At 47.1% G+C, this 26,316-nt stretch overlaps 1 protein-coding gene and 1 long non-coding RNA gene across 2 annotated transcripts in view; one reads left to right on the top strand and one right to left on the bottom strand.

Annotated features, from left to right (window-relative positions):
- Window positions 1-9,899: 9,899 nt before the first annotated feature.
- On the bottom strand, window positions 9,900-12,198 carry LOC133059366 (uncharacterized). The gene is made up of 2 exons (XR_009693539.1): window positions 11,952-12,198; window positions 9,900-11,856 (listed from the first exon to the last, which is right to left on the bottom strand). It is a non-coding gene; the product is annotated as an uncharacterized LOC133059366 (long non-coding RNA).
- A 415-nt stretch (window positions 12,199-12,613) lies between these two features.
- LRRC1 (leucine rich repeat containing 1) overlaps window positions 12,614-26,316 on the top strand; it is a 131,040-nt gene continuing 117,337 nt past the window's right edge. The window contains exon 1 of the mRNA XM_061146374.1: window positions 12,614-12,825. Coding sequence (XP_061002357.1) covers window positions 12,667-12,825 — 159 coding nt within the window. The 5' untranslated portion in view covers window positions 12,614-12,666. The remainder of the gene's footprint in view (window positions 12,826-26,316) is intronic.

Genomic DNA, 26,316 nt, shown 5'->3' with positions numbered 1-26,316 from the left:
TCCCTCATGTTTTGTGGGGGAAAATGGAAAATAAAGAATTTTTAGTAGATCCAGTAATGTAAAATACTAAGAATAAATTAGAATTGAGGAGACCTCTGAATGGTTTATTAAGTAAAGAAATATGATTGAATAAAATCTAAGTGTTATACTTTTAAATATATAAATATTTATAACTTCATACATATATATGACTTATCTTTATTATTTGGTTAGTAATGTAACTGGAAGATGAAAAATAAGCTATCTGGTACTCTTAACCAGTTAATTTGTTTTTGTAGGTAGCCTGGGAGTCCACAGTTATCTTTCTTTTCTTTAAGAAACCTTCATTAGTGATGTCCACTCTCATCATTTTTATTCAATGTAGCTTTGGAAGTCCTACCTACAGCAATCAGAGAAGAAAAGGAAGTAAAGGGAATCCAAATTGGAAAAGAAGAAGTTAAACTGTCACTGTCTGCAGATGATGATACTATATACAGAAGACCCTAAAGATGTTACCAAAAACTACCAGCACTCATCAGTGAATCTGGTAAGGCTGCAGGCTACAAAACTAATGCATAAAAGTCTGTTGCATTTCTACACACTGACAATGAAAGATCAGAAAGAGAAATTCAAGAAACGATTCCATTTACCATCATATCAAAAAGAATAAAGTACCTAGGAACTAACCTACCTAAGGAGATAAAAGACCTTATTCTGAAAACGACAAGATGTTGATGAAAGAAATATAATAAGACATAAACAGATGAGAAGATATATCATGTTTGTGGATTGGAAGAATCAATATTGTCAAAATGACTGTACTACCCAAGGCAATCTACAGATTCAATGCAATTCCTATCAAATTACCAGTGGCATTTTTCACAGAACTAGAAGAACAATTAACAAAAAAATCTCAAAATTTGTATGGAGACACAAAAGAGCTCAAATAGCAAAAGGAATCTTGAGAAAGAAAAACTGAGCTGGAGGAATCAGGCTCCCTGACTTCAGACTATAGTGCAAAGCTACAGTCAACAAAACAATATGATACTTATACAAAAATAGAAATATAAATCAATGGAAAAGGATAGGAAACCCAGAAATAAGCCCATGCACCTATGGACAATTAATCTATGACAAAGGAGGCAAGTCTAATGTTGGAAAGACAGTCTCTTCAACAAATGGTGCTGGGAAAACTGGACAGCCACATGTAAAAAAATGAAATTAGATCATTCTCCAACTCCATACCAAAAAATAAGCTCAAAATGGATTAAAGACCTAAATGTGAGACCAGACACTATAAAACTCCTAGAGGAAAACATAGGCAGAACACTCTCTGACATAAATCACAGCAGTATCTTTTTTGATCCGTCTCCCAGAATAATGGAAATAAAAGAAAAAATGTGACCTACTTAAACTCAAAGGTTTTTGCACAGCAGAGGAAACAATAAACAAAACAAAAAGGTAACTCACAGATTGGGAGAAAATATTTGCAAATGATGTGACTGATAAGGGATTAGTCTCTAAAATGTACAAACAGCTCATAATGCTTAACAGCATCAAAACAAACAATCCATTCAAAAAATGACCAGGAGACCTAAATGAGCATTTCTCCAAAGAAGATATACAGGTGGCCAACAGGCACATGAAAAGATGTTCAACATCACTAATTATTAGAGAAATGCAAATCAAAACTACAATGAGATATCATCTCACACAAGCCAGAATGGCTGTCATCAAAAAATCCACAAACAATAAATTCTGAAGAGGGTGTGAAGAGAAGGAAACACTCCTCCACTCTTTGTGGGGATGTAAATTGGTATAGCCACTATAGAGAACAATATGTGTGTGTGTGCTCAGTCGCTAAGTTGTGTCCGACTCTTTGAGACCTCTTGGACTGTAGCCCACCAGGTTCCTCTGTCCATGGAATTTTCTAGGCAAGAATACTTGCATGGGTTTCCATTTCTTTCTCCAGGGGATCTTCCCAACCCAGGGCTCAAACCCACATCTCTTGTGTCTCCCGCATTGGCAGGCAAATTCTTTACCAATGTGCCACCTCTTTAGAAAACTAAAAACAGAGTTACCATATGACCCTGGGTATGCCAGGGTATATATGCCCACAGAGAAAAACATGATCCAAAAAGATGCATGCACCCCAATGTTCATTGCAGCACTATTTACAATAGCCAAGACATGGAAGCAACTTTAATGTCCATCGACAGAGGAATGGATAAAGAAGATGTGTACACATATACAGTGGAATATTACTCAGCCAATTATAGAGAAAGAAATAATGCCATTTGCAGCAACATAGACGAACCTAGAGCATGTCACACTGAGTGAAGTAAGTCAGACAGAGAAGGAGAAATATTTTATGACATTTCTTATGTGTGGAATCTAAAAAGAAATGATACAAAGGAACATACAAGACTCGTAGACTTGGAGAACAAGCTTATAGCTGCCAGGGGAAAGGATGGGAGAAGGGGTAGTTAAGGGAGTTTGGATGGGCATGTATACACTGCAACATTTAGAAGGATAAACAGAAAGGACCTACTGTATGGCACAAGGAACTCTGCTCAGCGTTCTGTGGCGGCCAGGATGGGAGGGGAGCTTGGGGGAGAAAGGATACATGTATACATATGGCTGAATCCCTTCACTGTTCACCTGAAACTATCACAATATTGTTATTTGGCTACACTTCAACACAAAATAAAAAATTAAAAAGAAAAAATGTTCATTAGCATCCCAGTCTTAGATGGCAGCATAGGAATCTCCTGAACTTACCTCTTTCCCTGGATGCGTAAATCTATTCCTCTAAAAGACATCCAGAAACCAGCTGAGTAATGTCTCTACATTGGGTAGATGAGAAAACACCCATACTGAAATGGGCCTTGGCACACCCTCAATTACTGGGAGCCACTAAGAACAAAGAAGGCAGTTTGAATGATCACAAAGACTGGAGAGGAACACACAGCTCGGGCCAGGCTGGGTGATAAGGATAATCTCTCATACAAGGCCATTCTGTCCAGACCGAAAAGTGACTGTTTTACCTAAGGCACAGAATGCAGCACAGAGAGTCAAAGAAAATGAAGAAAAAGAACATATTCCAAAAAAAGATATGATAAGACTCCAGCAACAGACCTTAACGAAATATAGATAAGTGATATACCTGATAAGGAATTCAAAATAGCAGTCAGAAATATGCTTACTGAAGTCAATAAAGCAATGCATGAACAAAGTGAAAATTTCAACAAAGACTATAAGGACGTACACAAAAAAAGAACAGAGCTGAAGAGAACAGTTGAACTGAAACATTCAATAGAAGTGTTCAACAGCAGACAAGATAGAGAAAGAAAGAAATCAGAGAATTCAAAGAATGGGCAGTGAACCCATCCAATCCGAAGAGCAAAAAGAGAAGAAAAGAGTGAAAAGAAAAGCAAAGAAAAGATAGCTTAAGGGACTTATGGGGAAACACCCAGTGGACCAGTATTCACATAATAGGGGTGCAGGAGGAGAAGAGAGAGAGAGAAACGGGCAGAAAGCTTACTTGAAAAAGCAATGGCTGAAAGCTTCCCTAATGTGGGGATGGAAATAAACATCCATATTAACAAAATGAGGTATAAAAAAATCATGAGATCACTTTGATAGATGCAGAGAAAGAAAGTGACAAAATTCAACATTCATTTATAGTAAAATTAACTCAATGAACCGGGTGTAGAGGGCACACAGTTTAGCATAATAAACTCTATATGTGAGTTGCTCAGTTGTGTCCGACTCTCTGTGACCCAATGAACTGTAGCCCACCAGGCTCCTCTGTCCATGGGATGCTCCAGGCAAGAATATTGGAGTGGGCTGCCATTCCCGCCTCCAGGGGGACTTCCCTACCCAGGATCAAACCTGAGTCTCCTGCACTGCAGGCAGATTCTCTACCGTCTGAGCACCAGGGAAGCTGGTGATATGTGATAAGCCCACAGTTAACATAGTATTCAATGGTGAAAAGCTGAAAGATCTCCTCTAAGATCTGGAACAAGACCAAATACCCACTGTTCTAGGAGATCTGGTCAGAGCAATTAGGTAAGAATAAAAAGTCCTCTAAGTCAGAGAGAAAGATGTAAAACTATCTCTATTTGCAGATGACATGATATTATATAGATATAAAAGTTCCACCAAAAACTGTTAGAACTAATAACAAATTCAGTAAATTTTCAGGATACAAAGTTAATAGACTACAATCAGTTGTATTTCTAGTCGTTAACAATAGAAAGAGGGCTTCCCTTGTGGTTTAGCTGGTGGAGAATCCGCCTGCAATGTGGGAGACCTGGGTTCAATTCCTGGGTTGGGAAGATACCCTGGAGAAGGGAAAGGCTACCCACTCCAGTATTTTGCCTGGAGAATTCCATGGACTGTATAGTCCATGGGGTCGCAAAGAGTCAGACATGACTGAGTGACTTTCACTTTCACATCAGAAAGAGGAATTAAGATAACAACTCCATTTATGATTGCATCAGAAAGAATGAAATACCTAGGAATAAATTTAACCAAGGTAGTGAAAGTTATACACCAAAAGACATTGATTAAAGAAACTGAATGAGACACAATTAAATGGAAAGATATTTCATGTTCATGGATTGGAGAAATTTTATTGTTAAAATGTCCATACTACCCAAAGCAATCTACAAAGTCAATGTGATTCACATTAAAATTCCAATGAAATTTTTCACAGAAACAGAACAAGCAATCCTAAAATTTGTATGCAACCACCAAAAACTCTGAAAAGTCAAAGCAACTTTGAGAAAGAAGAATGATGCTGAAGGTATTAAGTGTCCTTGTTTCCAACTATATCACAAAGCTGTAGTTATCAAAACAGTATGGTACTGGTATAAAAACAGATACATTGATCTATGTAAAAGAATAGAGAGCCCAGAAATAAATCCATAAATATCTGGTCAATTGATTTACAATGGAGCCTAGAATATACAATGGGGAGAGGATAGTCTTTTCAGTAAATGGTGCTGGGAAAACTGAACAGCTATATCCCTTTCTTATACCACATACAAAATCAAACAGAGAAAGGCAAATACTACATGGTATCATTTATATGCTGAATCATTTTAAAAAGTTCAAGCTCATAGAAACAGAGCAGAAAGGTGGTGGTTTGCCAGGAAGAACAGAGTGAGGTTGATAAAAGGGCACAAAATTTCAGTTATAAGATGAAAAACATTTTAGTGTGTAATGTAAAATATGATGTCTATTGTTAATAACACTATATGGTATAAATAGAATTTGCTAAGAAATTAGAACAGAAATCTTCTCATCAAAAAAAAAAGAGAAAAAGAAGAAAAAGACAAGCATGCTAATTAACTAGATGAAGGAATACTTTTGCATGTGTAATCAAATCACCATTAGATACACATTAAATATTTTATAATTTTTTATGTCCATTATACCTCAATTAAATTAAATTTTTTATAAAAAGCTTTATCAGCAACCTCACAAAGTTTTACTCTGACAGGGCATAAGAGATATTATTTCTCCCATCAAGCTTACATCAATTTTATGGATGGTGCAAACTTCACTGGAGAAACATGACCTTTTCTAGATTTATTTTAGTGACCTGATCAACATACTTTTATTAGCAGTGGTATTTGAATCATTTGAATCATTAGAAGGGGCACGGTTCTGCTCATTGATATCTTTTTCTCTTATTTTTTATGCAGTGAGTCTTGGCTTTCAGTGAAGACTTAGTATCCATGCTACTTTAATTTAGACAGTAGGCATTATAACTACAGGAGTGATATAGGAAAAGAATTTGTAGGATCTTCTTAAATCCTTTGTGGATCAAGTTGGAAAATAAATAAAGCAAGAAATGAAACCTCTGTGTTTATCTAAATGATTAAAAATTACATTTCAATCCAGTGAGATGATGTATGTTATGGTTCTTTAAACTAAAATGCATTGAGACTTCCCTTGCAGTCCAGTGGTTAAGACTCTGTGCTTCTGCTGCAAGAAGCACAGGTTTAAAGTAAACTAAGATGCATTATACAACTGGACATCATTGCCCCAACCTGAGGAAGGGAGCTTGGGGGCCTCCTCTAGGCTTTGCCTGACATGCTCTGCTCTTTTGCAAGGAGGTTGTGAAACAGAGACAGAAAAAGTAAAATGGACTCAGTGGTGGCTGCTATAGTTTTTACTGGGCTCCTCTGGTATACTCTTTCATGTTGAAAAACGTTACAGTCTAACTTCTCCCAATCCAATAATTTACATACTGTTTACCCAAACAGAGTACACACACCACAGGCTTTATTTTGGCTGCTGACTGAGAATACTGACAGTGACTAATGCCTAATGTGTCATTTTCTGTGGCACAGAAAGCTCTTTCCACTATGTTAATCCACAGTTTTCTTGACAGCTTTTTGAGGGTGGCATTTTTCATCTCTTTTGAAGATATAAAGAAAATGAACGCTGGAGTTAGTATGATTCACCCAAGATCCCGTCCCTAGTTAGCAGCAGATGCAAAAATTCAAGACAAAATTATGAGTTCTTTACACCAGCCTACATGACAGACAGTGCTTGGCTCATCTCCACCAAGGCAAAATGTTGTTCAATATTTGTCTCATCGTGAGTACATTTATAAGACTGAGAAAAACAGAAGAGCAGATAGGCTGAACTGCTCATTTGTAACTTCTCTCAATGGAGGAGCAGATTAAAGTCTTCATCATCTGAAATTTTAGACTGCTTACATATATTACAACCTATAAAGCTGGATAAACAAATGATTATGATGAATAAAAAACAGAAAATAGTGACTGAGTGGTTACCATCCGACTGAGCTTCTCACAGCCAACAATGATAATGTTGGGCAAAACATTAAGAAAAAGCTATCTGGGGTTTCACTGGTGGTCCAGTGGTGACGAGTTTGAGCTCCCATTGCAAGGGTGTGTGGGTTCAATCCCTACTCAGACAACTAAGATCCCACATGAATAAATAAATAAACATAAAATATAGGGGGAAAAAACAAGAAAAAACCATCTGAAGGTATTGGAAAGTGACCAAAACCAAGCGGAAACTGAAGGGGAGCCTACACCGGGAAGGGGAAATAACACTTGGTGAGGTTCTGTTTCATGGTTTCGACAAGTGTAGCCATTATTCTCTACTGCACAGAACAGATAACATTTCTTCTATATATTACAATGGCCAAAGTTTGGAGCAGTCTGGTCAGGGTGGGGGTGACCAAAGCAGTTGGGAAGTGAGTGGAGGAGCCTCAGAAGGGACTGAGTGACGGTCCATCCATCCACCCATTCATCCATCTATTACCTGCTCAGTCATGTCTGACTCCTTGCCACCCTAGGGACTGTGGCCCGCCAGGCTCCTCTGTCCATGGGATTGTCCAGGCAAGAATACTGGGGTGGGTTGCCATTTCCTCCTCCAGGGGATCTTCCTGACCTAGGGATAGAACCTGCCTCACCTGTGTCTCCTGTATTTCAGGTGGATTCTTCACTGCTTGACTGGTAAAGGCAGACCCTGAGTGACAGTGGGTGCTCTCAATTCTGCATCAATTCCATCCCTATCTCTGGCTGACCTTTCTTTATGCATGTGCAGTTCAGTTTCCAAGAATCCCAGTTAAGAATAAAATAACTCAACACAAAATTTCAGCTACATCCAGCAGAGAAGATACAATGCTATAGACTGAGTAGGTGTTCTCCTAAATTTATATTTTGGAATGTATTCCCCAATATGATGGTATATGGAAGTAGAGCAATTGGATGGTGATTAGATCACAAGGGTGGCACTCTCATGAACAGGATTAGGGCCCTTATGAAAGAGACCCAAGAGAGCTCCCTGGCCTTCTTATACTGTGTGAGAACACAGTGAAATGATGACCATTTGTGAACCAGGAAGCAGGCCTTACCTGACATCATATCGACTGGTGCCTTGATCTTGGACTTCCCACCTCAAGAACTGTGAGAAATACATTTTTGTTGTTTATGAATCACTAAGTATATGGTAGGTTTTTTTTATCCTGAATGGACTAAAACACAAGAGTTTGGAGTTTGATTTCATCCAAGCTGACTGTGTGCTAAAACAAAACAAAATTAGTTCTCTTTGGAGGAATATAACAGAATCCAGAGACTATCATTCATAATGTCTAGGATAAAGTTAAAAATTACTAGGCATAAGAAGAGACAGGAAAACGAGGCCCACATTTAATAAAAGACTAAATTTGTTAAATAGTCCCAATAAAATATGAGATGGGGGTAGAATATTAATGTACAGGAAATCAACTTTCCCACTGGCTCAGATGGTAAAGAATCCATCTGCAATGCGGGAGACTGGATTCCATCCCTGGGTTGGGAAGATCCCCTGGAGAAAGGCATGGCAACCGATTCCAGCATTCTTGCCTGGAGCATCCCCATGGACAAAGGAGCCGGAGGGGCTACAGTCCATGGGGTCGCAAAGAGTCAGATGTGATTGAGTGACTAAGCGCACACACACACACCAGGAAGTCAAAGAGATCTTAGGGTTGTGACTTTAGTACTGATTATAAAGGTGGCTGAATTCTAAACAAATTTATCCCTTAGATTATTTAGGTTCTCAGGCTTCTTGAAGGATTTGGATGTCTTTCCCTTACAGTGAAGATGTATAATCTCTAGAAAAGATCCTTAAATTCAAGCTTGGGGGAGCTGAGATATAGGTCTCCCAGAGGGCAGTGTGATTCTTATGCAAATTTCTTCCAGCACTGCATCGCCTGTAAGACTTAATTTCCCTGTTTGATATGCCTTTTGCCATCGGTCTGTCTGTCCATATCTCTTCTCCAATCTCTGACTGCACGTAACCAATGACCTAGGTTGTACTGCAATATATGTTTGCATTTTCTAGAACTGCAATGTATATAAAATGATTCAAACAGTATATAGTCTTTGTGTATGGCTTTGTTTTTGCTAAACATGCTGTTTTTGAAATTCATCCACATTGTTGCAAGTATTAGTAACACTAGGAAAGTAGTAGAAAAGGAACAAACTTCCTTTTTATTGTTGTTATTCTATTGTTTCAATGTAGTACACTTTGTGGATTCATTTATCTAGTGATGACTATTTGGATGGTTTCTAGTTTTTGCTATTTTTAACAAAATTGGTACCAACACTTGTAAACAAGGCTTTGTATGGAAATAAGCTTTCATTTTTTTCATTTCATTCTACCTGGGGGTAGAATGGCTGGATCATCAAGACAGGTATATGCTGATAAAAAAACTTAAAAATTGTTTTCCAAAAGTGGTTTTTATTATTTTATACTCCTACCAGCAAGGCCTGAGTTCCAGTTGCTCCTTAGCTTCAGTAACACTTGAGACTGTCAATCTTTTGCGTTTTAGTCATTCTAGTGAAGGGGTGTTGTTTCCCTTTAAAATTCACATGCTCAAAACTCTGAATTCTCATTTGACCCCATCTTATCAGCTATCGCTTTGAACTTTCACTGTCAATGACAACCATCATAACCAAAGAAATAATAATAGGGCAACACCACCACCATTAATGGAGCATTTATCGTTCTTAACAAGATCTGTCTGGAGTACCATTTGGGGAGCATGATAAGTACAAGTTATCTGTCGCTGTGTAATAAATTACCCCAAATATTAGCAGCTGAAAATAAGAAACATTTGTTTCATACAGTTAGGAGTTAGGAGTCCAGGACCCCTTAAAGTGGCCCTGGGTCCAAGTCTATCATGCTGTTGCAGTTAGGGGATTGGCTGGTTCTGTAATCATTTGTAGGCGTGACTGAGACAGGAGGGTTGGCTTTCAAGTCTACTCACTCAGCTATGGGCGAGATAGTCATGTGGGTCTCTCTATGGGGCTGCACAACACAGCTGCTGGTTTCTCCGAAGTGAGTGATCCAAAAGACAAAGACAGATGTTGATTACACAGACCAACTAGTACATAGTGAATATTTATTGATTGAATAGACATGTGCCTGACACTCTGCTAAGCATTTACTTACATCATCTTATTTAATCCTGATAACAACTCGTGGACCATTGTCCTCATTTGCACTGATAAAACTGAGGCTTATAAAAGTGAAGCAACTGTTTTTACTCAACAAAGCTGAAAGGCGGACTTCTCTAGCCCCAAAGGATGTGAAAAGTGGTCACACTGAAAATTAGTTGCATTATTCCAAACAAAATTAGATTTCTATGGTTATTTACATTTTAACTTGAGTCAAAACATTTACACAGAAGGAAAGAAATTAGAATTTTTGTCAGTAGGGAAACCCTCAAACTCTTCAGGAAGATAAAGAATTGATTCTGTATTTCTCCACTTCACAAAGTGTTTTCATTTTTTCTCTATTACCACACTAACGTTTCAGATTCTTGGCAGATCTTTGAAAATGAGGAAATTCAAGAATTCTGCCACTGGCTTTCCAAAGATTCAAGGCAATTTGATCATTCAGTGTACATATAGGGCCATGGTAGTTGTTGGGGTCTACAGAGCAAGTGAAATAGTACCTGTGGTCCAAGAGGTTGCAATCTTTTGGAGATTAAGTAAAAATAATCTAATATATGGAAGTGTAAGTGCCATGGAGAGGCACATAGGGAATGCTTCTTGAAGTCTGGAGTCTTGAAAAGATCAGCCTCATTTTAAAAACATTTGGTGTTTACGATAATAACCTCGTGTGATAATTCTGGAAATCAACAGGTGAAGATGAGGGGGCCAGGTCTCCTTTCATTATTATTTTTAAGCAGTTGGAAAACTTACAAGGCCAGTGACTTGCTTACTTTTTTAGACCTAGGCTCTCAGGCAGCAACCAGTCTCCCACCAAAGGTGTCACAAAGTGGGTTTCTGGAATGCAAGAAAGAAGGAAGGGTGACTAAGGCTCCAAGCCCAGGTAACCTCCCTTGAGAATGCAGAAATCAAGCCAGGACAAACAAAGACAAGGTGGACTGGGGACAGCAGTGGAGTTAAGAGACTGGCTGGAATTAGAGTTAAGGTGATAACTCCGGGTAGAAACAGACAAGGCCATGGTACTTGGCCCAGTCCTCACCGACTGGGAAGTGAAAAGCTTTCCTAGCAGAGCTGAAATGATGAACCGTCGTTCTCCCCACTCACCTCACAAGGACTGTCCCATGCACAGCTGGAACTCAGACCACTTATGCCTTGCAAAAACTAGTTTCAGACTCAAATTTGCTTTGACCACAGAGCACGCTCAGCTCTCAGTCTTCTGCAGAAATGTAGATTCCTTGACTTCAGACTTCTTGACTAGCTTCCACAGTTTGGGGCAGAGCCTCGGGGCGGGGGCGGGGGGCGGGTAGAGCTTGAGTACTGTCTTGGTAGAGGTCACAGATCATGTTCACTTGAAGGAGCAGGCGTGAGGACGATGGGGCGCCCAGGTGGGGAGTCACAGTCGACCCCGAGAAAACAATCCATCAATGTGATTGGTTTTGACCTGGTCAGCAACCTTTTGCCAAGGAGCCAGTGTGGTTATTCGGAGACGGGAAGATGGGAAAGTTCACGGAGCTGGCCCTAGTCCTCTGATACGAATCAGGGGCAAGGTCATGGTCACCCAGTAGTGAGCCTCCTGGGTCCTCCCAGCTACTTCTTCTGAGGCTGCAATCTACCCTTCGCAAGAGACTAGGTGTTGGTGGAGAAACGCAGGAGCCAGACGGAGGCTGCTCACCTGGCGGGCCCCTGACCCGCTCCCCTGCTCTTCCCTCCAGTCCAGGCAGGTCCCAGGGACCAATGTCCGGCAGGGCTGCAATGGGCTCAGAAACCCACCTTTGCCTGCTCGTTTGTGTCTGTGGGTTGCCCATGGGGTGCCATCCCCTCTATGAGGGTCTCGCAGACTCCCTGACACCTATGTCCTTGGCGGTTTGGTAAACGGGGTCTCCTTTCACTGCATGGAGAAGACGAAGGTTAGCGGGGCCTCCACCGCGGCCTGCAGGCGGTGCCCGCGGGCCGGAGGTCAGGGCCTAGGGGCGGCCCGCTCACCTGTAGGGCCGCCGGAGCATCGCGCACGCCGCGGGTTGAGGCGGGGTGGGCAGTAAAGTTGCCCGCACGGCGGAGACGCCTCAAACGCGCCCGGAACCCGGAGCTCGGGGTCGCCCAGGGCGCGCAAGGTACGCTCCGGGGCGGCGCCTCCCGACCCCGGAAGGGAAAGGCGTTTCGGGGCGAGGGGAGCGGAGAGCGAGGTACGCGCAGCTACCTCAGAAATTGCCCCGCCGCCCGCCGCGCCCCCTCCCCGCCACACCCCCTCAGAGGGGCTCCCCGGACACGCCCCGGGGCCCAGCCCGAGCCGGGGGTCGCGGGGGCCGCACCGCCAGCGCCCGGCTGCCACGGCGCCGACCCTGGGGTCCCAGGCCGCGCGAAGAGGCCCTAGCGCCAGAGCGGTCCCGTACGCAGCCCCCCACCGGCGCGCATGCGCAGTGGCGAGGCGGCGGCGTGTCGGAAGCGGGGCCGGCGGTGGGCGGGGGCCGGGTGGGCGGGGCGCGTCGGAAGCGGCGAAGGCGCGGGGTGGGCGGGCCCCGAGTGGGCGGGGCTCCCGCCGAGTTGCCTGCGCGCGGCTGCGAGCGCGGAGCCCGGCGCGAGGCGCCAGCGAGCGAGCCCTGGGGCTGGCGGGCGCGCGGGTGCGCGGCGGGCGGAGCGCGGCCGCCGGGCGGGCGCGGAGCCCGGGTCTCGGCGGCGCGGGCCCCGGCGGCGGACGGCGATGTTCCACTGCATCCCGCTGTGGCGGTGCAACCGTCATGTGGAGACCATCGACAGGCGCCACTGCTCGCTGCTCTACGTGCCCGAGGAGGTCTACCGCTACGCCCGCAGCCTGGAGGAGCTGCTGCTGGACGCCAACCAGCTCCGCGAGCTGCCCGAGGTGAGTGCGGCCTCACCTGCGCGCCCCGCCGCCCCGTCCCCTCCTTTCCGCTCCCCCTTCCGTCCCCTTGGCCACCTAGCGGGGGTGGGGGGGGGGGGCGCTGGCCGCCAGGTCCCGCGGGCACGACGTCTACCTGCGCTCACCTGCTGCTTCCTCCTCAAAGTTCCTTTTCTTTCTACGGAGCGACCTGCTGTGGTCGCCGGAGCGTGTGCGCTTTGGGGAAACGTCCTGTGCAGACAACGCCGTCTAGATACACATCTAGGGACCAGAGCCCGGCACCTGTGAGCGGGCGAGTGCGGGGCCAGGAGGCCCGGGACGGTGCCCGGCTGGGAGAGCCCGGCCCGGCGTCCGGCTCCCGGGGCCGGTCTCCTCGGCCCCGCCACGCCGCGATCGCCGGCCGGGGCGCGGTTCCCCTCCGGCCCGGGTAGGGCCGAGAGGAGGCGGGCAGCGCGAGGGCTGGCCGTGCTATCTCGGCATCTCCCGAGGAATGTGCTCCCGGCCTCGTCGGGGTAAGAACCCGTGGCTGGCCCGCTCGCCCGGGCTCCAGGACCGGCCGCCCGGGGCGGGGCGGGGTTGGCGGGGGCTGCCCCGGCGGAGCTGTGTGGGCAGGTGCCCAGGTACCCGGCTCTGCGTGGACCTGTTGCGTGAAAGGAACCGCGGCAAATGCCAGCAGAGCCTCCGCCCGGCGGGCCAGCCTTGCCGCCGGGCTCCCGGAGCGGTGGCGTTCGGCGTCCTCATTGCTGCCTTTGCAGGGGTTGCATCTACCTCTTCTGAGTTGTTTGCCGTACATTAATCACCCTACCCGGCCAGACCTGTCGAAGCGACACATGCTGATTGTGCTTTAATGGAGGGTCGCTCGGGGACTGCGAAACTTTTATGCTTCGAGCCTGCCTGGGGAACTTAGCTTGAGAGAGCCCGAAGGAGGAAGGTAGCCCGGCATCCAGGGCTCTGCAGGAAGTCTGGGTGCTTGATCCGAAGGTGTTCAGGAAGTGCGGAGGCTGCTGGCAGCGGGGCCCGACCTGAAGGCCCGAGCGTCCTCCTGCTGGACCCTTTGTTAACACAAAGCCGAGACGTGGTCACAAACATACTCAGCGGTCAAACGTTCTGGCCTGTTAGAATGACCCGATTCGCCCTCCGGCCCGGCAGAGCGTTTTAAACTGAACTGTGTTTTTCCTCAATATTTCAAGTGTTGTTATTATTCCTGGATTAACTTTCCTTGGTCCCCGGTTAGAAGTGATTGGATGGTTTGCTCTGTGCAGTTGAGGGGGGATTATCCTCACTAGGATCTTTGCAAAGCTCCCCCCCACCCCCCAAGCTTTATTTAGCTTAGAAGCAGAAAAGCCATCCAGTTCCCTCTGGCATTTATTATTTTGCAGGCATTTTCAAACACATGGTTTTATCTGGCCTTTAGCTGCCTTAAATTTGACTTAAAAGTCATGAGCTCACTTACTGTCTTAAGTTGTAATAAGTTTTAGGCATTTCTACTGTCAGGAATATCAAATATGTAATTTAATACTTTTCAAGGGTTTCAGAATGAAGTTATTAAAGCTTGAGTGAAAAGCTGTTTGACTAGAAATCTTTCAGGGTTCTTTGTGGTGTTTTTGTTTGTTTGTTTTCCTTTGTAGCACTGGAAGATTTCCTGTGACTGGATTGGCTTTTTACTGCCTTCCACAACGTTTGTGGGTTTTCTGTAATGTTGGGAGATCCAGCTTGGTATGGGAAATTATGGGGTTTGGATGTGTCAGGTATTCCTACTGATTCTAAATGGGAACTTCTCAGAAGCTCAAAATACCGTTGGCTCGCCCTCAGTAAATATGGTAAAAAAAGGCTTTTCAAAGGCTATAAGAGATCTTGCTTATGGATAATTGCTCTTATAGCTCTTAAAGTAGTTTTATAGTTTTCAAGTTGTGTAAAATGTTTCTCCCTGCCTTCTTGTGTGCCTGGGTGTGTGCAAGCCAGACTTCAGCAACAGCCTTGAAAACACGGGTGTTTCATTCACAGTCTTTGAGATTCGAGTGGCTCATTGGTGCTGCTCACCGCTGGCCTGGCCTCCTCCTCCAGCCCCTGTCCACTTACCCGCCACATCACCAGAGGGCCCCTTTTGCTGATACACCTCCAGGGTCCTTGGGGTGGTGGCCGTACCTGTGGTACCATCTCCTCTCTGCAGTTTGTTTGCAGCCTTGGTCCCCCACCCCCAACAGCAAAGGCACACACACACCTCAGCCTTCAGCATCAGGAAAAGCATCTCCTCTCCCTGAAGATGTGTAACCTCTGATTTGCTCCAGTCCCCTCATTTTCCAAAGTGAGACTCAGGATTGAAGTGACTTTCAGGGCTATTCAGCCAGTGAGATCCCATCGCTGTGGCCACCTCTGCCTGCCTCCCCTGCCACGCATCTGCCAACTGAACAGGAAGCTGGCCTCGTGGGCTCTCAGACCCTCAGTTATTCAGCCCCTCTGGTTTATTCGTGTCATGAAAGCTTGGCCTCAGTCGATCCTTTATCGACCTTTCAGGATTTTGCTAGTTGTCAGGGATACAGAGATTAAAGAAGATGTGAGTCCTGTGAGCAGTTTGCAGCTTTGTGGGGAGACTGTGACTGTAGTACAAGTGTGGTGGGTGTGGGTGGAGCGGGCACCCCAGTCATCAGACTCAGTGGTGGTTACTGACCTAATTGCTGACCTCTTGCTGAACCTGCATCAGCACCCTCAGCAGTGGCCACACCCACAGACAGCCTCTCGTGGCTGCAGGGGACTGACAGTCCTCACCTTCAGCCCCCTCACCCCGTCCCCTCCTCTGGCTGGTCCCTTTGGGATGTATGTTAACGAGACACCTTGAGGTGCCCCCTTAGGAGCATGAGCTGTGTGTCCAGTGGGTCCTGCTCAGTAAGCCCCCGTTCTTCTGTTGAATGAAGGTTGCCGAGTCTGATGCAGATCCTCCTCTGCTCCTTTCTTGTCCCTTGAAGCTCATCACTGCTGTGGCCTCTGGCCTTCTCTAATGAAGTCAGAGAGCAGTCAGGTCTTCAGAAGGTCATCCACGTGGTGCAGAGGTTTTGTTTGCCTCTCCTGCTGTCCTCTCTGTGTTCCTGACACCATCAGTTTTCCTGTCGGTGTGCATGATTCTCAGATACCTTCAAATGTGTGTTTGCTGTGGTCTCTCTGGACCGTTGCAGGGCCCACTCTACCAGGCAGCAGACACTTGCAGCGAGTGCTCTCAAGACTTTCTAGGTTAAAGAGTTGAGTTTCATCTTATCCCCTCCTCTTAGAGCTCAGTTGATGGTTCCACGATTGCCAGATGCCATCTGCCCCTGCCCTTCTTTCTCTCTGCCATCCTGCTTTATTCTTTTCCTAGCCCTGAGCGCACTTATCACCTCCTGACTCCAGACTGGGTCCTCACTTACTCATTCTTTGTCTCCTCAACCAGAGCTTAAGCTTCACGTGGGCAGGGGAGTTTCAGTTCGTGGCTGAACTGAGGACAGTGTCTGGGACACCGTGGGCACGCCTGTTGCCTGGATGTGTCCTTACATGCCGTCGCAGGGACACCGTGCTGTTTCTTCACCATCATGCTCGCCCTTCCCACACCTAACTTCTCTGCACTGGTCTATTGGAATCAGAAAAGACATCCAGAGTTCGGTATCCTATCCTGCCTGCCTTTGTCCTCTGTCTCTTCTGTGCCGGACACTCTATTTTTTTTTTTTGCCTCGAGGCTTGCAAGATCTTAGTCCCCTTCCCCCCAGGCATTGAACCTGAGCCCCCAACAGTGAAAACGCTGAGTCCTAACCACTGGCCCACCAGGGAGTTCCCCCATGCTGGACACTTTGACTGTCTTGTCTTTCTGAAGTCGTCTTCATGTGTCATAAACATAATTTCTATGAGTGTGACTGCAGGTTCTTCAGCTGTGATCTGTTGAGAATACGTCCGCTTTATCTTCAACCCACTGTATTTGAATGTGCAGTGGCTCCTCTCGCCAGCAGTTTCTTTGCTGGAGGCCAGACCTGTGGTTTGTCTGGGCTCACAGGTTCAGGGACTCACCCTGTCTCCATCCCTCCTGTCACCGGGTCCCACCGTTTCTCGGGCGGATCTGGAAGGAGCAGGAGCAGGGGCGGGGCTGCTGGCATCAGTTCGGGGGCTGCTCTTGCATCACCTGTATTCTTTCCTCAAGCCTTGGCTTCCTCCTGTGTCACGGTGACGTCTACCTTATAGGGTGGTTTCTGGGGATGAAAGAGGGGATGCATGCAGAGCACTTACAGTTAGGTCTGTGATGTTTAAGATTTCTGGATATTATGGTAAGGCACTTTTATTAGGAAACTGTTTTTTTTAATATAACAAATTTATAATATTTATACAGTTGTTCTCTTCTTTCACCAAAATATAATATTCTCTTGATTTTTGAGGAAATGATGTCTTTTAAACTGGAGTTTAAAGGCAATTTCCTGGGAATTTGGGGGAAAAAAAGTTAAATTTTTAATATCCTTTTAAGTAATAATTAAAGGAATCATAGATTCTGTAAAATCCAGGTGACCTCACAAGTGCGTTGTGCCAAAAGGATTTCCTGCTGATGTTCCTGTGTGCGCCCTTTCAGTTGTAGCCAAGGGGGAAAGGACAGATGTGGACTTAGTGCAGAAGTCATCTCTTGGGGTCAGGTGAAGGCTGGGAGTTTGTGGACAGGGGTTTCAGGGCAGTCCATTAGAGGAGAGCGACAGATGGCCGGCTGAGGGGTCCCAGCCCCACGGTCATCATTGCCTGTCGTGCTCAGTACATGCTGAGTTCTCTTTTTTTGCTTTTTTTAATCTGATTTTTACATCATCTCACCTTATAGTTTTATAAGGGCTAAAGCATATAAAGCTTTATATTTGGACAGACTTTAAGTAACATTATCCTGGAGGATTAGAAGCTGAGGCGGTAAAGCGTTTGTTCGCAATGCGGGAGACCTGGGTTTGATCCCTGGGTTGGGAAGATCCCCTGGAGAAGGAAATGGCAGCCCACTCCAGTACTCTTGCCTGAAGAATCCCATCGATGGAGGAGCCTGGTAGGCTATAGTCCATGGGGTCACAAAGAGTCGGACATGACTGAGCGACTTCAGCTCAGCTGAGCTCATCCTGGAGGAGGGCATGGCAACCCACTCCAGTACTCTTGCCTGGAGAACCCCCATGAACAGAGGAAACTGGCGGGCTGCAGTCCACGGGGTCGCAAAAAGTCCGACATGACTGAGTGACTCAGCACAGCACAGCAAGTAACATGACAATGAAAATAATTGAAGGCAAGCCCAGGAGGAAGAGCGTCCAAGAGAGCGCTTGCCCCTTAGAGCTTGACCTGTTTCTCCTCAGGGAGCCAGTTCCCCTGCAGAGAGCCTGTCCTCTCACCCAGGCGAGCACTTCCTTCTGCCCTGACTCTGTTCTGTGTTAGCCCAGCCCCCCACCTCTCCTCCCTCCACCCACACGCCCCACTTCAAGGGTGAGGAAACTGAGGCCGGGTGGGGGGGGGGGGGGCGTGTAATTTGCCCTAGGTTGGTGGACACTGGAGGCTCTTTGATTAGAAACATTCAGTGCCTGCTACTTATTAATAATAATTACTGAGATTTGAGTGAGCGCCAAACACTGCATTAAGTGCTCTCTAGAAATTATTTCCCTTAGATGGAATCACCACTCACTGTAGCTCTTATAATTTCAGTTTTGCCCATGCGGCCACTGAGATGTATTTTAAAGAGTCATCCTGAAGGCTCGTGCATGGAACTTGGCCAAGATCAGCTGTGGAGCCAGGCCCCGCCTCCAACCCCCTGTCACTTGCACCAGGGGCGGGGCCTGGCCCTGTGATGGCTCGGAGGCGGCTCCCTCTGGGGGGCGGAGGGGAGTCTTCAGGGGGTGATGCTCACCTTGGAAGGAAGGAAAAGACCCCTCGCGGTCCCCAGAGCTTGTCCTTCACAGGTAGCCGGAGCGAGGGGTGCCTGGGTGGTCGAGCAGGACTGGAGCGGGGCCGGTGGACCTCTGTCCTGGAGAGGTGGTCCCGGAGCGGAGCGCCCCGGGGTGGGCTGTGCCCTCAGGGACGTTTGGGCGTCTGATCCAGCGCGCTTCCTCCTGCTCCCCTTGCCGTGGCGTACTCACCGCCCAAGCCTTTCGTCAGTGCTGGGGGTCACAGAGCACAGAACATTCGCCTCCTTGTCATGGATGTTTTCCTCCGTTGCGGGACATGTTGGCCTTGAACTTGCCAATTGCTCGCTAAACAGCATACGTGGACATTAACTCAGGAGAAAGATGGAAGGCCCGAGGTGCTGACGCTGGGCGGATTTTCTTTCTTTTGGGTTTCAGTGAATGTGGTTATCTAGCTGATAAAATTGTAGCCACAGTGATGCTGGAGACCCCGTGGGTTCTTTTTTCTCCCAGTGACATGAACTTTGCTAGGCCTGTACCTCACCAGGGAATTCCGTTTCATCCTCCTCTGCTGATGCTTTAAAGCACTGATGGTTGCAGCATTTCGATTTCCAGAGTCACTTGAAGTGAACTCGTTGCTGAAATCTCTTTTTAAAAAAAAAAAAAAAAAAACAGCTCAGTTCTTTGAGAAAAAGTAAAGCTGTTCCCTGAACAAACCTGTCCCAGCATTGACAGAGTTGAGTCATGCTGGTGACATGGCAAAATAAGCCATTTGCACAGCCCCCTTCCCTTCTTCCCAGGGGCTTTTGGGGAGAAGGAGGCACCCCAACCCCTCCTCATATCTTCCAGAGCATTATCACCTCTGCCAGAAATTGCAGCTGCTATAACTGTGGTACTTGGGTACTTGGTGGTGGTCAGTTGCTCACTCATGTCCGACTCTTTGCAACCACGTGGACTGTAGCCCGCCAGGCTCCTCTGTCCATGGAATTCTCTAGGCAAGAATACTGGAGTGGGTTGCCATTTTTTTTCTCCAGGGGATCTTCCCAACCCAAGGTACTTGGGATTTCCTCAAAAAGGACCCTTTATGCAGGCTTGAATTTTGGGGAGGTGTAAAGGGTAGCTGATATTTACACAAGAGGATCAGAAATAACAATGTCAACAGTTCTCAGCAGTGATGACAAAAATCCCAACCAGGGACCCGCCGAGCCATGGCCAGAGACATTGGGCTTATAAGGGCATGGATCCAGTGAGGCTGCGGGCTTCCCTGCTTACAGAAGTCTGAAGGAAGTTCGCCGGTTTCAGGGTTTCCCCAGGAGCACAGGGCTAGGCGTTTGTCTTCCATTCTGTGTGACAGTTATGGGGGCAGTGAGACCATGGAGCAGATCTCAGCACGAGGAGACGCTGCTGGATGTCCATCTACTTTCTCTCGGGTGTGACTTAGAGGGTGGGGGTGGTAATTTACCGTTGCATGTGGTATTTCTGCAGATCTGGTCATGTGCGTGTGTGCGTGCGTGTGTGTGTGTGTGTGCGTGCGTGCGTGTGTGTGTGTGTCTTAGTGTAAAATATTCCCAGTTTCTAGAAGTCAGATGGGATATGAATTTTTTTCTTGCTTATCACAGTTTAGAAGAATTTCCTTATCTAGGCTGTAACTTCTGGATCCCAAGGAATTTGACTCAGTTGGGAGAGACTTGGTATTTCTGTTTCCAAGAACCACAGGGCATGGATTTGTCATGTAGCAGGCGGAAGGTGTTACCGCCTAGTTGCAGTACATTCCAGACTGATTCCTGAAAGTGTGGCTTCTGCAGCCCATTTTTACACAATCCATACCCATTTCTGGGAGACAGATAGTTGGAGGGGCTGTCCGCCGACTTGGGGGTAAACGTGGGGCGCTTGAGTCAGATGAGCAACGGTGAAGGCTGGAAAGCAACTGCTGAAACTCTGAGGGTGTGACCTGGGCTCTTGACTGCCCGACCTGATGTGGAAGATGGGGAGGCCTCTGCGGCGCGTGCCTTTAGTGCAACCTGCCTGACTCTGACCACAGCGTGGCATTGTTTTGTCTGTCTGTTAGGTGTTGAATATGTAGGAGAACTCAAAGGATAAAAAATGTGACTTTTCCTTAATTCCTTCCAAGTAATACCAGACATGAACAATTTTATTTATTTTTTTAGAGTATTTATTTATTTAGCCACATCTACACAGCTAGTGGGATCTTAGTTCCCACACCAGGAGTTGAACCTGTGCCCCCTGCAGTGGAAGCTCAGAGTCCTAACTGCTGGACCCCCAGGGAAGCCCCCATGTGAACAATTTTAGGTTGTTCTTACTTTTTCTCTTCCCATACCAGCATCTATTTATCATTCTTGAGAAGAGGGCTCCTACATAAATTACTTCTATGTAAGTTACTATATAAATTGCTTTACCTGTTGCTTTTTCTGTGCTCAACACCCTGTCCTGGATGTGTAGATGTATTTTAGCATCAGTGATGGTGCCCTGGGTTCCCTCGTCCTGGATACACCGTGATTTATTTATTTCACCATTCTCCTATTGCTGGACATTTAAATTGTTCCAGTTTTTTGAAGCGCGGATTCATGTTAGATTGAATATTCTTGTCAGTATTACTTTGTACGCCTGGGCAGACATTTCTTTAAGATAAAGTTCAAGGTGCATAATCGTTAGATGAAAGGATGTACACTTTACGGAGTTCAACAGGTGTTGCTAGGTTGTCAAAGATTATTATTATTACTTTTAAATTTTATTTATTTATTTTAGTTGCGTTGGGTCTCCGTTGCTGCTTGACCTTCTTCTCTAGTTGTCGTGAGCGGGCCATGGGCTCTAGGCGTGGGCTTTAGCAGTGGTGGCGCATAGCGCTCCCAGCACCTGGAACCTTCCCCAGCCAGGGATCGATCGTTTGTCCGCTGCACTGGCAGATGGATTCTTATCCTCTGCACCCCCAGGGAAGTCCAGGGATTGTCTTTGAATACAAGTGGGATTGGAGAAATCTACCCACTTGACAGCTAAAGAAATGCAAGACGAGAGAGGTGAAGTGACTCCAGGTTCGGTGGTCCTTCTGGGGCTGGAAAAATACTTGGGGAGACGGGTTCTGTCCTCTCTGCCTCCTCTCTCCTTGGCTGGGCTCTTTCCCAGAGACCTGGGAGGACCCTTGGTTTTCCATCAGTCAGTCAGATGTTTGCTCTGGGTCTTCGGAGGACTGAGGTCTGATGCTTACTTTCAAGAGCCTACATCTTTAGTGGGGCAGAGAGGTTGGCATCATGGAATTCCAGACGTGAGCTGACTTGGTTTCTGGAGCAGGAGGGCAGGTGGTGAGCATGGTGTGGGGCCTGGGAAGCCTGCGTGGGTCCACACTCCCTCCAACCCTCCCGTAGGTGTGTTGCTGCCGGCTTGGGTCTCTTGCTTGATGGAGAAGTGTGTAGAGTGGCTAGGAGATACACCTCTCAGCTGTGATGCCTGGGAGAAGTTCTGCAGCCTTACTGGGCCTCAGTTTGCTCATCTGTAAAAAGGGACTAACCGTCCCCACCTCCTGTGTGTGAAGATGTAATGGGCTACTGTGTATAAAGTGCTGGGAACAGTGTCTGTTCCATAGACAGCATCGGTCAAATCTGCTGTGTGTTGTCGTCATTCTTGGCTATTTTGTGGGAGAGGCCCAAACACCTCTGCCCCGTCTCCTTCGAATCCTGTCTCAGTTCCTGGTGGGAGAGATCTGGTGTGAGGGGTGGCTCCCCGCCGCAGTGGCTGCTCTCTGGCAGAGCACAGTCTGCCTGTATCTTCCTCCTTAACTCCTGTCTCTGCCTAGCCTGAACCATGCGTTTCAGCAGCCCTTCGCTGCCCTGGGTTACCCGTCACTTCACGGCTCTGAGTTCTCATTTTTGTGCTCTGTCTCCTGGCAGTTCCTCTTTCTCAGCTTCTTTGCCTGCCTCCCGGTCTTCCTCCCGTGGGATGCAGTTCAGGAGCTCCTGTTCCCCTGGGCAGCCTTCCCTTCCCTCCTGCCTGGTTTCCGGGGACACCTGTGTTGTTACTTTGACCTCCTTGTAATGACCTCTGTCTGCCACCAAAGCTACACACCTTGTCTTCTTTGCATTCCTGCTGCCCCACAAAGCAGGCTTTTAAGACATATTCGAGCAGCATTCTTGCGGATGTTTTCAGCCCTTTTGGGGAGTGGCTTTGGAAATGGGTTGGGGCCAGACCCGTAAATCGAACTTACCGATGGTTGCTTCACGAAGAGCTGGGCGTTCTCACAGCCTTGCCTGTATGGGTGGCGTCTGGGTGGTGGCCCTGTTCTCACGATTACACAGCCCTGGACTCGGGTGCTCGCTCTCACGGACCCTAGCACTGACCCCGGGCAGTGTGCATAATCTCAGTTTCCCTGTCTGAGTCATGAAGGGGTGCTATCAGTGATGTTCAAGGTCTCTCTGTGCTCCGACCTCCCTGGATGCTATTTTATGACATTTTATGACTCCATGCCACAGCCTTAACCTGAGGGGAGCGGGCCCCAGTTGTGCACGTGACCTGTGAGGTTGCTCAATGAGGTTTAGTAGAACCACAAGTCAAGGCTTAATCATTATAATCAAGGATTCGATAATAAGGAGAAGCTGTTCCAAACGCTTACCCTCCTGTGGTCAGTTGTTGATTCCCAGAACCAATTAAGGGAAAAAGATCAGCAGATTTTCTTTGGTTAAAACACATACATACACACCCCCTCCCGCAACCTTTGAACACCGAATTTCTTCCCTGGTGTCAGTGGCATTCTCCCAGCTTTTAGAAGTGACGTAAGATAGGCCAGTTAGCTGAGGCAGTTTGTCTCCTTTTGAAATGAACTCGCGTGGTTCAGAGGAGGTTGCTTGAAACTTCACTCCAGGTTGGTTTGAGCATCCACCCAAGAGATTGTACTTCGGGAAACTCACGTTGGGGACTGACCGTTCAGGAATGTCTGGGTTAATGTCAGACCGACGTGGCTTTTCGAGGAGTATTTTAGGATCAGAAGCTGCAGCCTTCCACTCTTCCGCTGTCGGTTGCTCTCCTGACTAGACGCTGGTGTCAGGCTTCCAGGCAGTGTGGTTCAGGGGTGGGCTTTGGGGGCAGCTTATCTGCTGGGCCCTGGCAGACCCTCCCTTTCACTCCCCTGCGCACTCAGCATCTTTTCTGAGTGCTGTCTGCGTTCCAGGCTTCGTTCTGCCCAGCAAGGTGGGTACCTTGCCTTGTCCTAACTGAGCTTCCATTCCAGGTAAGGGAGTCCGCCAGTAAATGGAAGAGCAGATAAGAATTTCAGATAGTGATCAGAGCTATAGAGCAATCCAAACAGGGAAATGCCATCAAGCGTAGTGGAGAGGTTTCTGTTTATTCCGAGAAGGCCTCGCCCAGGAGCTGACCTTTGCCCTGGTGTGGTGAGGCAGCTGTGTGCGCAGTGAGGAGGTCCTTGCAAAGGTTTGGGATGAGTTTGGGGTGTTTGCGGGCTGAAGGAAGGTCAGAGTGGCTCGTGTGTCGGGAGGTGGGTGGGAAATAAAGGTGAAGATGCTGGTGGGGTTAGTGTGTGTTAGATCTCAGAGACCCTGGTGATGATTTCGGATTTTTTTTTTTTCCCCCACAAACTGAAAGTATGGCACATGTAAGCCCATAGAGATCCGGTTTGTGTTTTACAAAGTTTACTCTGCTGGCTGGTGAGAGTTTAATCTTGAGGGAGGAAGGTTCACAGAAGGAGAGAGACCTGGAGAACCAATGAGGGCTTGCAGCAGGGTGGTGGCAGTGAGTGATGAGACTTATCTCGGGGGTAAAGTCAACAGGACCTCTGATGTGTGAATGCAGGTTTTTGGTTTTATCAGTTGGGGGGCTGGCAGAGCCTTCTCTGTTTTGGGAGGACCAGGAAAGGGCGTAGAGTGGCGTAGGACCTGGTAAATCCTTGAGTTAGGGTGTGGCAAAGTGTTTACGAGACCCAGGACTTAGGCGAGGAAGCCTGAATACCAATAATTATAATAAAGACAGCAGACATTTTTTGAGCAATGGGTCCTGGACTGCACTTTGCCTAAACAGTTCCCATGATGAACTTGTTCAGTCCTCACAGAGAACCTAACTTTCATTTACATAAATGCATGCATGCTCAGTCATGTCCAACTCCTTGCGACCCCATGGACTGTAGCCCTCCAGGCTCCTCTTTCCATGGGATTCCCCAGGTGATAATACTGGAGTGGGTTGCCATTTCCTCCTCCGGGGGATCTTCCCAACCCAGGATCGAACACGTGTGTCCCACGTCTCCTACATTAGCAGGAAGATTCTTTGCCACTGGCCCCATCTGGGAAGCCCTTTTATGTGAATAGCTTTATTATACTCCCAAGGACACCGGCGCACAGACAGACGACTTACCTTGCTAAAGTCACACAGCTGGTAGACAGCAGAGCTCGGGGGTCAGACCGAGATGGTCCAGCCCGTATCCCTAACCCCTGGACCGACCTTCCTCAGGGTCAGACACTCAGAGACCACATCGTGGGTGCCAAAAGCCCCCTGATGGGCCAGGAGTCATGTCTGCTCTGGGTTCTTTTTGCAGTTGTTTAGAAAAAGAACGCCGAGCTGAAATACCGTTTTAAGAATTAGGTCACCAAATATTAATGTGCTTATTCACGCATAATCTTTCAAAGAAGATTAGTGGTGCCCATTTTGCGGGCTGCATTTTTTACTTTCAGGAGAGAAAATGAGCGCTGGTTTTATCCTCCACGTGTGCCTATTATAATTCTGCTCCCGATTATTCAGTTATTGTACTATTGATTTCCGTTCTGAAAGCATGATATCAAGTGATTAGCTTATGAGGCAGTTACGAGTCTTGACTGAAAGGTCAGAATCATGGAGAGGTTCTGATGAACTGGACACATTCTGGTACTGCTGCCCATGGATGCTAATACGATTAGGTTGATAGAAACTGTGCGTCTGATAGGAGATGCACCTTACCTAGTAGTGTGTTATTGTGACTCACCTACCTTGATTTTTGACATCTTCATTCTAAAATGGCAAGAGATAGGAGAGGAAAGTGTCACGTAATCTCTGTTAACAGTGGTGATTCATGCAAGTTACACAGAGGTCGAGAAAAAGTGCCCCAGCCCCCAGTCTTCAGCCTCACCCCTGCCCACCCCTTTTTACAGCTTACATTCAGGATGCCTTGTGAGGCAGATAGAGCAGAGGATTAGCTCACGTGGTCTTCACAAAATTTTTATATTCTAGAATGTTTCATTTTGATTTTCGGGCTTAGGTCTAACATGAGTCTGGCCCAGGGGGTGTGTTAGGTCACTTCCGTGGTTTCAGCTCACTGGTCGTTGCCCCGCATGGGGGCTTTCAGCCCCCCAGAAACAGGAGCGCCTTTGGACTACTCTTGACTGCAAAGAACAAGCGTCTCAGCCCAAGATGCCTTGAATGACAGGGGCCCTTGGGGCTTCGTGTGTCAGGAGGCCGGGAGGAAGGCGGTGGCAGGGTTGGTTCAGCAGGTCCTCAGAGGGCGGGCCCCGGGGACCTGTGCTCAGAGTCACGGGCGGGCCCTGGGCTCTGAGGGCGGCGGGGAAGGCAAGGAGCGCCGGGTGCGGTGGGCGTGGGTGCTGTGCTATGCCAGGAGGGGGCAGAGACAGCGCCCGCCGGTTGG

This window comes from Dama dama, chromosome 7 (genome assembly GCF_033118175.1).
Source record: "Dama dama isolate Ldn47 chromosome 7, ASM3311817v1, whole genome shotgun sequence".
NCBI classification, from domain to species: domain Eukaryota; kingdom Metazoa; phylum Chordata; class Mammalia; order Artiodactyla; family Cervidae; genus Dama; species Dama dama.
Note: the sequence above shows the minus strand (reverse complement) of the source record. Positions and strands in the feature narration are given on the sequence as shown.